Below are 18438 nucleotides of genomic sequence, written 5' to 3'. Positions count from 1 at the left end.
TATTGGAGGATCTTCTATTTCTGGTTTGTTAAACGCAATAGCCATTTTGCCACGAGCATTCAGCGCGTAGCCTACTGAGTAAGCGAGCACCTGACGAGCAGCCTAAAACATATTTGGTGGGTTTTTTTCTTTCACTTCGGCGGTGTCAGGGGCATTGGCTGTTATGTCGTTTTGGTTATTGGGCTACCTTGTTGAACGCATATTATTATATTTCACACACTTTTATATTTTCCAAATCTAATTAATTAGTCCAAGAACCGTTCGGTACATGATGCGTACCGCGTACCGAACCGAAAGCCTCGTACCGAACGGTTCAATACGAATACGCGTATCGTTACACCCCTAATATATACATATGATCACGCCGGTTTTGCCCTTATCAGACGGAAGTAATGACGGATGATATAGCCCAAGTTATCAAAAAAAATTAAACTGATCAAACAAATACAACAAACATTATTTAATGTATAGGAAATATATAAATAACTATTTTGCCCTTAATTAGCTTAGCTGCTTCAGAACTAATTTAGGCGAAATTTGTTACTCATTACAGCTTTTTCTAAATATAATAATTTAAAAATATACTTACTGTTTAGTGCTAGAATTACAAATGTACAAAAACCTGGGTTTTAAACTATTAAAACACATCCCCCAACTTTATTTAAATTTAATAGAAAATAAAAATAGTTTGACCTTTAAAGTGGCAATCAACATTCATAAACCCTATTCGGACTGGATTACTTTAACATGGGGAGATGGGGGTAAAGTAATTATTACCAGAGGTTCTATGTGATTTTAGTCACGTATGTGCCATTACAGTAATCATTATGGACAATGTCAGTAAAGATTATTGAGACTTTTACCTTCTGTAAAAAGGTCCGGAAAAATGACCTTGGGTAATAGTAATCCCTGAAAAATGTATGGTAAAATCCTGTAATTTCCTGTTTAAAAGGTTTTTTTTAAAAGCGCGTTTTGCGAGCATGGAGGCGCTTGAAGCATTCGGTTGCGTTGTAGGTGGTGGGACAACTCTGTGGCAAACCTCCAGTATTTTCCGCGGACCATTCAGAGCAAAAAGAAGATCAAAAGCACTTATTAGAGGCACAACACTTATTTTAGCTCTAGAAAAGTGTCTATTAGCAACACAATCCAATTAGAATTGTTAGACTGGACCTAATTGTTTTATAAAACAATACATATATATATATATATATATATATATATATATATATATATATATATATATATATATATATATATATATATATATATATATATATATATATATATATTAGGGCCGGGACTCGATTAAAAAAATTAATCTAATTAATCAGAGGCTTTGTAATTAATTAATCGAAATTAATCGCATTTTAATCGCATATAAATATTTTACCTGAGAACAATGAGAAGTAATTTTTCACATGTATTTTTAGTATACCATTGAATAATGACTGAATACATAAGCTTAATAAACAAAATATTGTTTATTTATTTCAGTCCAGCAGACCAGTGCAATGTTTACCATTAAGTGTAGCAAAAGCATATTTGTGATATTTGAGGCTCGATGTGCTGCGGTGATACGCTAATTCCTTGTTGTATAGCAGGGGTGTCCAATCCTGCTCCTGGAGGACCACTGTTCTGCTGAGTTTAGCTCTAACCCCAATTAAACACACCTGTACCAGCTCATTAAGGTCTTATTAGGCATACTAGAAACTTTAGCAGTGTATTGAGGCAAGCTGGAGCTAAACTCTGCAGGACGTCAGTGGCCCTCCAGGACCGACTTTGGATACCCCTGTTGTATAGCTTGCACACAACCATGCTCTTGTCGACGCTTCCATCATTTCGTTTTTTAAAACTAAATTTCCCATCCACGGGGCCAAGCAAAGCGGTCTCATCAGCTTCTTCGTTCATGTTCACTATGGTTTGTTGTTTTCATGGTTGTTGTCGTGAGTCGTGACTCATGAGCGCTAGTTGGTGTTCCAGTATAATCGGTCCGTCAAAACTCATTCATTGAAAAACGTTCCGCGGGGCAAAAATAAGTGCGATTAATTTTTTTTTTTTTTTTTGCGTAATTAATTAACGCGTTAAAGTCCCGTAGTTAATTAATCTTAATTAACGCGTTAAAGTCCCGGCCCTAATATATATATATATATATATATATATATATATATATATATATATATATATATATATATATATATATATATATATATATATATATATGAGTTCAGACTGGCGCATGTTGTGTGTTTGCTCACGTGATAACAGCAACGTCATACGCACAATGACGAAAAGGAGGTTACTGAGGTGCGTAAAGCGAGTTACTCCTCCCACTTCTGCTAGTTTTACTGAGATGTCTTGTCCCATGCAAATTGTTCATTAATATTACAGACGTCCTGAGGTCAAATTACTTTACCCCCACCCAGTGGTGGAATGTAACAAAGTACAAATACTTTGTTACTTTACTTAAGTACATTTTTCTGTACTTTACTTAAAGCTACACTGTGTGATATTTTCCCCCATCTAGTGGTAAAAAGGTATATGACCATCCAGTGAATAATAGTTTCTGTTCCTCTCAATTCTGATTTCGTTTTAACTCCTACGGTGGCCGATTTAGTCCAAGATTAACATGCAAATCCCCTCTTCACATTCGACACGGTGCCATCGAGTGTTAAAACGCAAAAGGCGAAGCTTGAAATTATGGGTATGTCCCTCTTTGGTTAATGTACTTTCAAGATGGAGGGGCAACATGGCGACCTGCATTCGAACCTATAGACATAATATACGTAGACGCTGCCTATTGGAGCGGACGTATCAGCACGGCACCATCTTGGATGGGCCCCCAATGCGCCGCCGCCCACATTTATTTCTACTGAGGAAGATGTATTCTCAACTACAATGATCCTAACTCCCCGAGTTTTTACCGGATTTTCACACGGTTTGGTTTGTTACAAACTGCAGAGATTTAGTTATGATACAGGATAGGGCTGGGCGATATGACGAAATATATCGTCTGGACGATAGAAAATGTCTATCGTTTTATATAAGGCTCTATCGCTTACGCCACGATAAGGCGTATAAGGCGATAAGGCCACGATAAGGCGGACACGTATCCAGTCCGTGGAGTGGAATGGCGAGCAAGCGAAGACACCTGAGCCAATCCATTACCGGCCACCTGTAGAGGCAAGTACATAGTCGGATACAGGCTCCACTCGGAGGTTATAAAACCTGACGAATGTGTTTGGTGTCGCCCAGCCTGCAGCTCTGCAGATGTCTGTCAGCGGAGCGCCATGTGCTAAAGCCCAAGAGGAGGCCACACTCCGGGTGGAATGGGCCCTGACCCCAAGGGGACATGGGCGTCCCTGCTGCTGGTAAGCCAAAACAATGGTGTCCACTATCCAGTGAGACAGCCTTTGCTTTGAGAGAGCCTTCCCTTTCAGCTTCCCACCATCACAGACAAAGAGCTGGTCTGAGGTCCTGAAACACTGCGTCCTGTCTACGTAAGCGCGAAGGGCGCGTACTGGACAGAGCAATGCCAAGGCTGGGTCTGCCTCCTCCAAAGGCAGCGCTTGCAGGTTCACCACCTGGTCTCTGAACGGAGTGGTGGGAACCTTGGGCACATATCCAGGCCGGGGTCTCAGGATCACGTGAGAGTCAGCCGGCCCAAATTCCAGGCACGCTTCGTCAACCGAAAATGCCTGCAGGTCCCCTACCCTCTTGATGGAGGCCAATGCGGTCAGGAGCGCTGTCTTCATAGACAAGAACTTAACATCTACTGACCGCAAAGGCTCAAATGGGGCCCTCTGCAGAGCACTTAGAACTACTGAGAGGTCCCAAGAGGGTACGAGAGGAGCACGAGGAGGATGTAGTCTCCTCGCACCCCTCAGGAACCTGATGACCAGGTCGTGCTTACTTACCGTTTTCCCGTCCAAGAGGTCATGGTAGGCGGCAATAGCGGCCACATAAACCTTCAGGGTGGATGGAGACAGCCTTCGATCCAACCCTTCCTGGAGGAAAGAGAGCACAGACCCGATCCGGCACTTCCAGGGGTCTTCTTGGCGAGAAGAGCACCAATTGACGAAGAGGTTCCACTTCAACGCATAGGCCCGTCTCGTGGACTCGGCCCGAGCGGAAGTGATGGTAGCCACCACCGGAGGTGGTAGGGTACTCAAACCTGCCGCGTCCCGTCCAGGAGCCACGCGTGGAGGTTCCAAAGATCGGGACGCGGGTGCCACAGGGTGCCCCGTCTTGAGAGAGTAGATCCTGTCTCAGAGGAATCGGCCAGGGAGGGGCTGTCGCAAGGAGAACTAGTTCTGGGAACCAGGTCCGGCCGTGCCAGTACGGGGCGACCAAGATGACCTGCTCCTTGTCCTCCCTGACCTTGCACAGAACACGTGCAAGAAGGCTCACTGGGGGAAACGCATACTTGCGTAGGCCCTGCGGCCAGCTGTGCGCCAGTGCGTCCGTGCCGAGCGTGCCCTCGGTCAAGGAAAAGTACAGGCTGCAATGGGACGAGTCGTGGGAGGCAACAGATCTACCTGTGCGTCCCCGAACTGATCCCAGATCAGCTGGACCGACTGGGGATGGAGTCTCCACTCCCCAGGGATAGGCTGAACCCGTGAGAGCTCGTAGGCTGCACGGTTCAGGATCCCCGGGATATGGACAACACGAAGGGACCTCAGGCGCTTCTGACTCTATAAGACGAGATGGCGGGCGAGTTGAGACATGCGGTGGGAGCGTAGACCGCCCTGGTGGTTGATGTACGCTACTACGGCCGTGTTGTCTGATCTGACCAGAACGTGTTGGCCCTTCAACAACGCTAGGAAGCGGTGCAAGGCGAACCGAACTGCCAGCAACTCGAGGCAATTGATATGCAGGCGGCTCTGGCTCTCTGACCAAGAGCCAGCGGCTGCATGTCCATTGCACATGGCACCCCAGCCCGTGGTGGACGCATCTGTTGACACAACAACATGCCGGGAAACTCATTCTAAGGGCACACCTGCCCGTAGAAAGCTGAGGTTCGACCACTGGGTGAGTGTCTGTCTGCAGGCCTGAGTCACTGGGACCCGGAGCGTGCCAGACTGCCATGCCCATCTCGGGACTCGATCGCGAAGCCAGTGCTGAAGCAGTCTCATATGAAGCAATCCGAGCGGCGTCACCACGGCTGCAGATGCCATATGCCCCAGGAGCCTCTGAAATAGTATCAGTGGAACCGCACTCTTGCTCTCTATCTGCCTGAGGCAAGTCAGCAGTGACTGCGCGCACAAGCCGGTAAGCTGTGCGCACATGGCGACCGAGTCGATCTCCATACCGAGAAAAGAGATCCTCTGCACTGGGCAGAGTTTGCTCTTCTCCCAGTTGACCCGAAGGCCCAAACGAGCTAAGTGGTGGAGAACCAGGTCTCTGTGTTCGCACACCCGGTCCCGAGAGTGGCCCAGTATGAGCCAGTCATCGAGATAGTTCAGGATGCGAACCCCTTGTTGCCTGAGTGGCGCAAGGGCTGCCTCGACAATCTTCGTGACGACGCGAGGGGACAGAGCTAGCCCAAATGGTAGTACGGCATACTGATATGCCCGCCCTTCGAACGCAAACCGTAGGAACGGTCTGTGACGCGGAAGGATGGACACATGGAAGTAAGCGTCCTTCAGGTCGATCGCTGCAAACCAATCGCATGGACGAACGCATTCGAAAAGGCGTTTCGCAGTCAACATCCTGAACGGAAGCCCGTACAGGGATCGGTTCAGGACGCGAAGGTCCAGGATCGGTCGTAACCCACCGGATTTCTTCGGTACAATGAAGTAAGGGCTGTAGAAGCCGGACTTCATCTCGGCTGGAGGGACGAGCCCGACCGCACCCTTCGCCAGTAGGGTCGCGATCTCCGCACGCATGACTGGGGCATTGGACCCCACCATGGTGTACCGGACACCCCGGAACGGGGAGGAGCTCGCACGAACTGAATCGCGTAGCCGAGCCGGATGGTCCGTGCGACCCAGCGGGACAGTCCCGGCAGCTGTAGCCACGCTCCCAGGGAGTGTACCAAAGGGGTCACGCAGAGCACCGGCGTACCCTCGGTGGGGCAGCGAGGCAGCGTTACCGGCCCGGACTCGGGTGGCGTAGCGGCCCGGTGTCGGGGCGGCGGTAACAGCTGCGCCCTGACAGAGGAGACCAGGGAAGGACTCGCGTTCCACTGGGGTCTGCTCTGAGAGGGGGCTGGCGACAGAGAGGGACGAGAGCGGCGTGGCCCGGGGGCGGCGCACACTGCCGTCACCGGTCTCTTGGCGCTCAGGGATGGGTTAATCAGTTCTTTCTTGCAAAGGTTGCTGCTGACCCGTGGGCCAGCAGCTGGACAAAGGATTCTCCCCCGGCCCTCCACCGGGGGAAGGGGCGGACCTGCCACCGTCCCATGAAAGAACTGCCCATCCCAGAGCTGTCCGCGTCCGGAGCGCCGCTGGCCTTATTTTCAGCAGGCTGCTGGGCTGGCGCGGACTGGGACGGCTTCCTGCAGCGCGCCCTGTGGCGTGGCCAGGGTGAAGGCTGCTGCTGTGGCCACGCGGGAGGGGGTCGCAGGAAGTCGCCCTGGCGGCGAGGAGGCTGAGACAACTGTGCCGGCGGCGCTTAGGTGCAGCAGCGGGCCGCCGGGGCAGATGGCCTCAGTCTGCCTCTGGGGACAGCCAAGAACTGTTGGGCGCAGTCCCTGACCGTGCCGCCGATAAGGCCGGCCCGGGATATGGGCGAGCTGAGGAGGCGGGCTCACTCAGCCATCCCACATCGACCAAGTAAGGCCAGTTGTCTTTCCCGGACCACAGCTGTGGACATCTCCTGACCCAGGGGGCGTGTGGTCACCAATGCCGCGCTGGGCGGGATCGGTGGCGGCACGCCTTTCTCGAGGCAGTGTTACCGGCCCGGACTCGGGTGGCATAGCGGCCCGGTGTCGAGGCACTGGTAACGACTGCGCCCTGACAGAGGAGACCAGGGAAGGACTCGTGTTCCACTGGGGTCTGCTCTGCGAGGGGGCTCGTAAGCCCTGGATCAGCTCTGTCCTCGTGCATACGCATCGGGGCGGCAGCTTACCCCATAGCACTGCTGGACTACGCCACCGAAGTAGACGAGCCAGCAGGCTTGGGAGGGCGCTTAGGATAGCCTCACCGCGTCAAGTCAAAGCACTCAGTGGACACCGTAGTGCGCAACAGAGCACCTGACTGAGGGGGAGGGACCCCAGTGTACCCTTAGGCCGCGACCCCTCGAGGGCAGAGAAGGCGGAGGAGGCCACCAAACGGTCGCGAGAAGACCCGGAGATCTCCCGGACCGCGTGCACTCCTCATGCATCTCGGGAGCGAAATGGCATTGGGGGCGGGGCCCCGCAGCTGTCGGGTGCCACCTCCAAGAACCAATCGCTCAACCGCGAGCACTCGTGACAGGGTGGAGATTCACACCAGCCCGAGGCTCGCGGCTGCCCGAGATAACATGGCTGTCAACTCTAGGTCAGATTCTACAGTGCTACCACACCCGGAGGCGGAGCATAGCCGAATCGTCATCCCCAAAGGACTCTAGCCCACCTTGAGATGCGGCAATCGACCTCTCGCCGCTATCTGGAGTATGAACGAAACGAACGGGGCGTCAGCAGACGGTCCCGCTGCTTCAGTCCAACACTCACTGGAAGGGATGTGCAAGAGGGCGGGAGTGGCCCGAATGAATGATCGTCGGGGTTCTTAATACCACAGCACCGCCCTCAGGTCACCCTGGCCACCAGCCAAAGTACCACCTCTCTCGGAGATGGTAGATCGGGGTGTGGCAGAGGGGACTCTCTCTCTTTACAGAGATCATTGAGTCTCGACCACAACATCGCGATGGTCATGTTCCCACAGAGGGAACACAGCACATCCACAAACACTGTCCGAACGTGCTGGGCCCAAACACGTCGAGCAGTGAATGCGTCCCAAAGACAGCAACAGATATCGACCGCACCCGGAAGTGCGCGGGCAACCCGTCTTGAAAAAGACGTGCCACACGCAAGCTCTTTTTGTGAGAGGAAGCTCTGCAGAGTGCCGAAGCGCCCAGGGAAAACACACACAGCTGTTGCAGATCACTGCTGTTGATTGGCTTCTAGGCGAAACCCCCATTCGTCAGTCACTTACGTTACGTCGGAAATGTATTTCTCTCTCACACACACACACACACACACACACACACACACACACAATGGCATGTTGATAAATGTATAAATGAATTAATTTTATATTTTAATAAAAAAACAAGTTTGATTGTTCATTTGAATTTATTTCTCTCTCTCTCTCACTCACACACACACACACACACACACACACACACACACACACACACACACACACACACACACACACACACACACACACACACACACACACTCACTCACTCACTCACTCACTCACTCACTCACTCACTCACTCACTCACTCACTCACTCACTCACTCACTCACCTTCTGTAACACATATACATACAAGCTCCCATATATACTGTACCAGCTCAGAATTATATTTTTTAAAGGCCTAAACTAAACGTTATAATTCCAGGTCATTCCAGCATCTTGCATTACCCTGTCAGGCTTGCAACTGGGACTGGGGAGCTAAAATCCTTTAAAAAGAACTGTTTTGCACAGCTTCTTGCGTATGCTTGCACTCTGTAACTCCAGGGTAGTTAATTTAGCGATGTGGTGCAGCCTTACTTTTTGAAATACAGACACCACAAATGACATAAGCATGAAATGATAATGATGTAAAATTGTAAAATAACCTAAATTATTGTTCAATCTTACTTGTGAAATGTAATCCCATGCAATCTGGTATCAATATTGTATATAATACGGGCATACCGTATTTCCTCAAATAAAAGCGTGTAGACAATTAAACACCGGGCCTCTGATAGTGGCCGGGGGCGTGGTCAACACGAACAAATAAAGGCCGGTCTCAAATAAAGGCAGGGGGATTAATGACATCTCCTAAATGCCATTAATTTAAGGCGAAACCATCCTAAAGCAAAGCGCCACGATGCGAGTCATGCCAGTGTGACACACACTAATCGTGGTCTCTTCTATAGTTAACCTAAAAACTTCACAGGGATTGCTTTGTAAATTAAACTGAGAATATAACGGATGCATGTGCCATTTTAAATAGGCTACTGTAGTCTATGAGAGATGCGACGTCTGAAAATACCGTGTTAGGCAGGCTACAAATATCGGTCTTCACAATGCGTGCACCTCAATCTGCTCCGTCAGTAGTCAGGGCACTGATCAGGGAGTCAGTCCATTGACTTACCGCTATGTCCTGATCAGTGCCCTGACTACTGAACTACGGAGCTGATTAAGACGCACCTAATATTAGCCTCTCGTCTCTTTTATGTCTTAAGGGTGTCGCACCCAAGCCTTGAAGCTCAGCTCCACGCAGCCCCGTCTCAATCCATGTTTATACTTTCGTCGTCTTCGCTGCGCGAGCTTCCGCTGACTGCGCGCGCTCCTCCCCAAATGGATGAGGCGTTTATACTTCACCTAAAGCCACACCACAAAAGAATCGTGTAAAACTCAGTAAACCTTGGCTTGATATTATTACTTGTGACATGAGAACAAAATATGCACTAAATTAACGATCTCTTAAATATTTCCTAATTTCACTAAACTTTAATGTCGTGATTTATTTATTTATTTGCTTAAACCTGGATCTTTAGTTAAAATGGCTTATTTCTGCTTTTGTAGGCTCATTTAGTAAATATAAGCACCTAATTTGTATGTGCAAACTGGGGGCCGGTGTGATGAGACGTCATGCTCGGCTAGATTCGCCGAGAACTCGTTCATCTTCAGATTCAGAAAATGCAAAAAATTACAAAAATTACAAAAAATGCATATTATGTTGTTGTATGGTGATATTTTTGCAAATGTTTCTTTAAAAAATCTATCATACCATCACTTTAAATTGAAAACGGTTTACATATAGCAATTATATTTCAAACAGATGGAATTAGAAATACAGGCCTGCCCCCAATAAAAGGCTGCTTCAAATAAAAGCCGGTTCCCATCGGCAGTTCAGGTAAATAAAGCCCCCGGCCTTTATTTGAGGAATTACAGTAATTGCTCGCTCCGTTGACTCAGATTGACTCTGAATGCTAGCGTTGAGTGGAGAGACCCAAACAATATTGCGGTGACGCTGGATCACGCTCCAGCACGTCATGATCATGTTCAAACCCCTCACCCGTATGTATTTTCAATGGCATATTATAAACTTACGAGAATACTTTATTACTTGAAAGAAGTAAATATACATTAATGAGCACATATATTTTTGGAAGAACTAATTGTTTTTAGCTAAGCTAACAAAAAAGTTACACAGTGTAGCTTTAAGTAGAATCAATAGTCCATACTTTTTACTTTTACTTCGTTACATTTTGCAGCAAATATTTTACTTTTTACTCCACTACATTTCTACAACATTCCGTTACATTTTCTGATCAGTTACAGGGCTTGAGATTAAGGCTTGTTCCAATAATTAATGGATAATAATGTATAATGTATGAACTGACGGTTGCGCTGTTGACAATCATGCAGCCTATCGTGAAAAAATGGAAACAAACCAACGCCGCGCATACAGAGAAACTCAGTAACATACTGCAGTAAATATTCAAAATGTGAAGATTTTTATATTTTATAACATATAATACATTTAGAGAAACATCACATGACACGACCAAGAGTGCTGTTTTCCTGAATACCATCACGACTGAAAATGTGACACTGGTTTCATGACAGTTCCATAAACAATTAATTAACATTAGTCACTTACATTTTAGATGCAATATAAACTGCTTTTGTTCTATTACAGCAGCAAAAATATTTCCAAGATCAGATCATATTTCCACATCAGAACCACAATGCATCTCACAGCAATAGTGTGTTAATGAATGATTCAGCGTTTAAATGAATTGAATGATTGAATGAATCGGTTGAATCAAAGATTCAATGACCTGTTCATAAACGACTGCCTCAATCATGAACGAATCAGCCGTTTGAACGAACCAACTCAATGACTCACTCATTAAGACCTACTGCCACCTACTGGTAGTTTAGTTTCATGTTTAAACATTCTTTCCAACGTTTCTTATTTGTATTAAACATATATGTTTTAAACAACCTCATAACATTATTTAATGCAGTTGTAATTTGTCAATGTAAATTATTTAATTTAACAACCCTATAGCGATATTCAAATTATTAATTTATCAAATTTAAGATTATAAAAGGGAAGCTAAAGCATATCCTATATTTAAGATTAATTTTCATAAATATGAAGATTTAAATACATCAAAGCTGATGAAAATGTTACTTCTGAATATTGATATTTAACTATGCAGATTACCCTGATATTGAGTCAGAATAAAAACTGGGCAACAGATGATAAGCACAATTAGCCTACATTAACCCAAAACTAACTTAATTAAAACGCCACAGCCCATACTGTTTTCTTCTTTTTAATTATTAGAATATAGTTAATAAATTGTTATACAAGTACTTTTACTTTTAATACTTAAAGTACATTTAAAATCAAGTACTTTTTTACTTTTACTTAAGTAGTTGTCATTGTAGTACATATTTACTAAAGTAAATATGGCTCTGGTTATTTGTACTTTTACTTAAGTACTAAGATTCAGTACTTCCTCCACCACTGCCCCCACCTCCACATGGTAAACTAATCCCATCCGAATAGGGCTTTAGAAGTTTAAGCAACTCCTTTCACTGACATTTTTTTAAAAGTACATAACTATTAAGAGCTTAAGGCCCTATTTCTATTTGTGGAAAATTACAGGTAATATTTAAAAGTGACTGGGAAGAAGAAAACAAGAAGGAGATTGGGACTGATGAGCATATTTGCATTTTTATCAGACAAGCAAACAAACAAAATAGCACAGAAGGGCCGAAAAAATTAACTGAACTGCACTCTTCCTTCCCGTGTATAAAACACTGCAGCATGCAGCATGATAATGGACAGGAACAATTAGGCTCTAAGCAAGTGACTGTTTATGAAAAGGCAGCAGAAAGGATCCAAACCAAAGAGCTGATCGGGAGGATGGTGGAAGAAGAGGTCACTCACCCGTACTGAGAGATAGTGCAGGTCCTGCAGTCTTTTCTGGCAGCATGTTCTTCATGTGATTTGCCTCTTCTGGGTGGTTGAAACGGAAAAATATTTACCCAGATAAAGAGTATACCCTGAGGAGAATCACATCACACACACATAATTATTTTAACATAAAAACATTGTGCTCAAGTCCAAGGCCCTGGTAAGGAAATTAAGCCGTAATAAATCATTACCTCAGATGTACAAGCCCACAAGAATGATACACATTTACAGTAGTATTAAAGTTATGACCAAATAAAGTTACATAAAATGACAAAGAGCTATGGTATTTTGAAGAAAAACTCTTTTCCCTCTTCACATCTTGAAACAAATTCAGCTCAATAAGACAGAATGAGAAAAAGAGAGACAGCCTCTTGATTAAGTGAAAAAACAGATCCAGAAAGAGCTCAGATTTCAGATCCAGTTTGAAGTTTCTACTAAAGCAAAGTCCACAGAGTCTTTCAGAAGACTGCAGAATTCAGAATTTTTCCCCTTAAGTCTGGGGGAAATAAAGTGAAAGGAAGCGTGCTGCATTAATGCCTGAAATCACTGTGATCATGAAATACAGTGCAAGATGTGCAGCGCCATCTGTTATCTGTTATATAGCATTATAAAAAGAATGTAATTGAACGTTGTATTCTCTGTGCTTTAGTTCCCCGTATCAGCGCACTGTTAAAGGAAATCCACAATAAGAGTTACATTAGACTAGCGAGGTCAAGTTCATTCGTTCATGCGCATTCGTGTCCTTTTCTGCAGATTACGAACTTGGTTACTCACGTAACCTCGGTTCCCTGAGAGAGGGAATGAGTATTGCGTATGGGAAAAGGTCCTTTTTCTCGAGAATATGAAGCAAAACTTTTATTCATATAAGTATCTATGCAAAACGCAGTGCCGCTGCACAGCAGAACAACAGAGCGAGCTACGCACTGATTGGCTTAGCTGCGGCAACTGCAGGAACCTATGGTGAGGTGGCTGAGAGCGAGCCAATAAGGGTAGAAGAAAACCCGCCGAAAAGGGTCTCATGAATTAGCAGAGGCTATAAAAGACTGTTTCACCATAGGATTCAGGTTTAAAAATTTACTGAAGCAATACCCTGAGAAGCACAAGCACGACGCAGAAAACAACTCCCTTTCTCAGGAAACTGAGGATACGTGAGTAACCGAGTATGTTTCCTTTTGAGAGGTCTCTCGTATTGCGTAAGGGAACCCAATTTAATTTGTGCGTGCTGACTGACTCAACCTGGTCTGAGAAACCAGAGACACTAAAAGGGGTAACAGTGAATCCTTAATAAGGCCAACAAGAGGGGGCTCTTTATAAGGGAATGAATAAGCCCGGATAGGATCGGGCCGTATGAACACCTGACCGGACATAGTCGTGCCTGTGATATGATGTAACATGTTTGTGAAAACAATTTGTAAATGAAGAAGGGGACACGATAGGAAGTAATTCAGTCCTATAGAATGGTGAATGAGCCTATTAAATGGAGAAAAATGTCCACCCGTAAGCAGGAACCTCCAAATTATAGAATCTGATAAAAGTGGACGGAGAGGCCCAGCCTGCCGCCGCACAGATATCTTACATAGGAAGGCCACATGACCATGCCCACAACGAGGCCATGCATCTAGTGGAATGTGCTTTTGATGCCTAAGGGCAAAGGAGACATTAGACTTATAAGCCAGTGAGATAGCGTATAATATCTAGTGTGACAGTCTATGATTCGTGACAGCGTAACTTTTAGTGCGCCACTAAAGCGCTGTTCCAACAGCCTGAAAGAGGGCGAAATGCTATAGATAGTCTCAGTGCTCTAACTGGGCAGAGCAGATTTGCATCCTTTTCGTCTTGTGACACGGGCAGGGCCAATAGAGAAATGACCTGTGCCCTAAGGGAGTGGAAAGAACTTTAGAAACATAAACCTGTTTTGGCTTGAGGACGACCCTAAAGTCACCCACCCTGTAAATCACCCACTCGCTTGACAGAGGCCAGTGCAGCAGAAAAGCGGATTGAGTGAGAGGTGCTTTATGCTCCCAGATTAAAGTGGTTTGAATGGGGAGACCTTCATAGCTTCTAATACTGTGGCAAGGTTCAATATAGGAACTGAGGGGATGGGGGGAGAGGTGGGTTCAGCCTCCAGGCCCCTTAAAGAAAGCGCACATAATCACACCTGTCTGGTACCAGGCAGTCGCCTTCCAAGGAGCCAGAGCTTTGACACAGTTTGAAAGTGGTTCGCTTTGATGCAAAATTGGCCTGATCGCCATGCGTTAGCCGGAACGCGGGAATTCAACCGGCGTAGAAGGGGGCACATGTACAATAGACCCATTTTGAGTACTGCTGATACTGAGGCCATAAGGCCGAGCATCCTCTGAAAATGCTTGAGAAGAATGCAAGCTCTGGATGGAGAGGGTATGCTGTGACGCAAGCCATGCTCTCATTTGTATTGAGTCTACGACTATCTCCAGGAAAAAAATATTCTGGGTGGGAGACATTGAGCTCTTGGCAGCACTGATCCTGAGACCCAAACATTCTAGATGGTTGAGGAGCCAACTGTGCCTCTGATTGGGCTATGACAAGCTAATTGTAGAGGTAGTTGAGTTAACAGTGCTATATGCATGCAGGGGTGCACACTGTATCATGGACACACTGCCTACAGTATAACAGAGGAAAAATCTCTAAATTGAGACTCACTGAGAAGCCTGTAAGAGTGGGGCTCGAACCATCAACCCTGTGTGGAAGTGCACTGTCTCATACCACTGTATCAGTAGCTCTGTGGTGCTAGAGCTGCATCCACGGACTTTGTAAAAGTGCAAATGTCCAGGGATAACCCAAATGGTAGGACTGTGTACTGATAATTCTGACCCTCGAATGTGAATCTCAAGAATGGCCTGTGACAGGGTGCTATCTGAATTTTTGCGTAAGCACCTATCAGGTCAACTGTGAAAAACCAATCCGCTGGGCAAATGTGCGATGTTTACATACTGGATGTTTTTCCCTTTTCACACCATTCTTTGTAAACCCCTCGAAATGTTTGTGCGTTAAAATCCCAGTAACTGAGCAGATTGTGAAATACTCAGACCGGTCAGTCTGGAACCAACAACCATGCCACGCTCAAAATTGCTTAAATCACCTTTCTTTCCCATTCTGACATTAAGTTTGGAGTTCAGATTTTCTTGATCAGGACCACACCCCTAAATGCATTGAAGCAACTGCCATGTGATTGGTTGATTAGATAATTGCATTAATGAGAACAGGTGTTCCTAATAATCCTTTAGGTGAGTGTACATAAGCCATTGTATACTGTGATTGCTAAGGGTTTGAAAGTTTTACGCCAAACTCATTGATTATTCATAATATGTCGTACTCTGACACATGCTTCCATCCTCCCGCAGACTATGAGCGAAATACTATGACTATGATTTGATATACCAGGAATGGCCTGCCAGACCTGGACTCGTGAAGCGTGCGTGGATAATGTTTATGTTTGGTGGCGCAGGCTTTGCAGTGGGCGCGTGCCTCACATAGTGCTCGTGGCGCAAGTGTGCTTTAAAGTGGGCACATTTCCTACATAGAAAAAGCTCTTTTTGTGATTTGTTGTAAATAATGTACAGTGGCGCGCACTGTGTACTGGGCACAAACTTATTAGAGTACTCATGGCACAAGGAGTAAACGCGCAACAACGTTAGTGTGCAGAGCGAGCGTGTTTGACCACAGGTTAGTCGACTACAATATTTTCATCTCCAGCCACTTGAACTAAGGGAACTGGGAGAATGTAAGGAAGTCCAGGTGGTATTGAAACCATTTTACAATGCCGTTATGCTCTAGTCTAGACCGAGAGCACATGTGCAGAAGAGTATGTTTGACAACAGGCTAGTTGACTGCAATATTTACATCTTCAGTCACCTGAACCAAGGGAACTGGGAGAATATAAGGAAGTCCATGGTGGTTAGAGCCCTGCACGGGCCTCAAATCTAGGCCCTTGCCTGGTCCTGGCCCGAGACGCTGAGACCCTAGCCCGGCCCGTGTCCGACGGCTTATCAAAATTCTCGGCCCGTGTCCGACTAGAGGCCAAGTTTTTTTTTTTTTTTTTTTACATTGTTACAGCCATTAAAATTGTTTTTAATGTCAAATTAGTTCTATTTCTTTATACTAAAGAAATATTAGTTACATTTCTTTATTAAGTTAATTTAGATAAATGTTTAGAGCAATTTTTTGTTTGTTAAATGAAAGTTTTTAAGTGATGACCAAGCAACCAGTGGCCGACAGTGAGTTAAAGGGATAGTTCACTTTGAAATTAAATTTTGATGTTTTAGCTTGCTTCATGGGCATCCGAGATGTAGGAGTATTTGTTTCCCCAGTAGTTTCAATTTTGATCATTTTAGCTCAAACCGTTCTTGTCTGTGCCTCACATAATGCAGGTCTATGGTCACCACCTCAAAGAGCATACACAGAGAAGTCCAAATTAAACAATCCCAACATCGTAAGTACACATCAATGGCATAAGACACGAAACGAGCGGTTTGTGTGAGAAAACGAACAGTATTTATATCTTTTTTACCTCTTGTACACCACTACGTCCGACTGATCCGAGGGCGCGCGTGCGTTTTTCCTGTGGTGTACAAGAGGTAAAAATGATATAAATACTGTTTGTTTTCTTACACAAACCCCTCGTTTCGTGTTTTAGGCCATTAATGTGTACTTACGATGGGGAATTCTTTAATTTGGACTTCTCTGTGTATGCTCTTTGAGGTGGTGACCATAGACCTGCAATTATGTGAGGCACAGACAAGAACGGTTTTTGACCTAAAATGATCAAAATTGAAACTACTGGGGAAACAAATACTCCTACATCTCGGATGCCCATTAGGTAAGCTAAAACATATCAAAATTTAATTTCAAAGTGAACTATCCCTTTAGCCGTATGTTTAATCGATTTAGCCTCTCAAATAAACTCTTGACTTGTCTTGCCTATAATAAAATGCATAGATATAAAACACTTCAAGCATCACAATGGTTGTTAATTTAGCCTACTATTACCACCACAGTTAAAGGCATTTTTGACAAGCTGAGGCAGGCTGATACAGCTTGCAAAGCGCACCTGTAAACGAAACGAGCTAAACAATCTAAACAAATTAAATTAAAAAAAAAAAAGATTATGCAGGTTGTATTATACCTTACACCTCCACAAAATGAATATAAATCAGATCTTGAATTCCCGCGGTATATGCTCATTTAACAGAGTTCACATCAACGAAAGGAAAGGATTCAAGATGCATTTTATTCATGAGCTCAATTCAAATTCAAAGACCGCAATATGAGAAAGCAACCTAAGCACTGGTAAGATCATTTAGTCTCATTAATTTTTATTGAAGATCATTGTGTTTTTGAGCACCTAAGATTTACTTTAAGTTTCATTTACAGCCATTTACGTTGGCTTGCTTTACTCATTTGCAGCGATGCGTGTTGCAGTGGCAAAATCATATCTATCTGACTACAACATATAGCCCATAACATGCTCTCACACATTTATTTTTTAACTGTTTGCCAGGAGTAAAATTTACACGTGGTTAAAACAACCAGATAAATTTACATTTGTCCGGTTTCATCTGAAATGCTTTCATACTTCTGAATTGATTTGTTTAGTGATCGTATTAAATAGGCTATGTCTCGAAAGAATCTCGGAAGGCATTTAGGCCTACTCCTGGTCATTTCGCAATCACATAGATACCTGGTCAGAGAAAACAAATGAAGGAACCAGTTGTAAAAAGGCCTTAACTCTAGCAGGTGCGCTGAAGAGAAGCGCGCTGCTGCTGGCACGGACTCTTAAACCCTGTGCGAGCCATGTCTTGACAGTCACGTAAGCTATATGGTCTCATGTTGTTTCCATCAGCGCAGCACATCTCATTGTTCTTTCTAATTAATAAAATAAATATAAAACAAAGGAGAAGCCTAAAAAAGGCCCGAAGCCCGGCCCATGTTTTAGGTATGATGTAAAAATTGGCCCGAAGCCCGGCCCTGGGGGCGTAAAAATGTTGGGGCCCGTCAGGCTCAGGCATGAATGCAGGGCTGTAATGGTGGTAATCTGGCCGCGGCGGGATTTATGAGTGATTTTGTGGCATTGAATTAACAGTGCTTATACCGAGGTACACACTGTGTAGTGGACACATTGCCTACAGTGTTAAACCTCTTCAGCTGCCTGAATAGAGGGGACTGGGAGAAGTGATAGAGTGAAAAAGGCGCAGGGCTTGGCAGCCATGTTACGACGGCGTTATGCTCTGACAGTGAGCACATGCTATAACGCATGTCGCAGTCTAG

The 18438-nt window shown here is 45.1% G+C and overlaps 1 protein-coding gene across 5 annotated transcripts in view; it reads right to left on the bottom strand.

Moving 5' to 3' along the window:
• The window catches only part of phldb2a (pleckstrin homology-like domain, family B, member 2a), a 213805-nt gene that overhangs the window by 166778 nt on the left and 28589 nt on the right, over positions 1–18438 (bottom strand). For all 5 annotated transcript variants that reach the window (XM_067433809.1, XM_067433808.1, XM_067433811.1 and 2 more), the window contains exon 2: positions 12109–12224. In XM_067433809.1, coding sequence (XP_067289910.1) covers positions 12109–12163 — 55 coding nt within the window. In that variant the 5' untranslated portion in view covers positions 12164–12224. The remainder of the gene's footprint in view (positions 1–12108; positions 12225–18438) is intronic.

Source organism: Pseudorasbora parva, chromosome 23 (genome assembly GCF_024679245.1).
Source record: "Pseudorasbora parva isolate DD20220531a chromosome 23, ASM2467924v1, whole genome shotgun sequence".
Taxonomy (NCBI): domain Eukaryota; kingdom Metazoa; phylum Chordata; class Actinopteri; order Cypriniformes; family Gobionidae; genus Pseudorasbora; species Pseudorasbora parva.
This window is presented reverse-complemented; position numbering and strand designations above follow the sequence as displayed.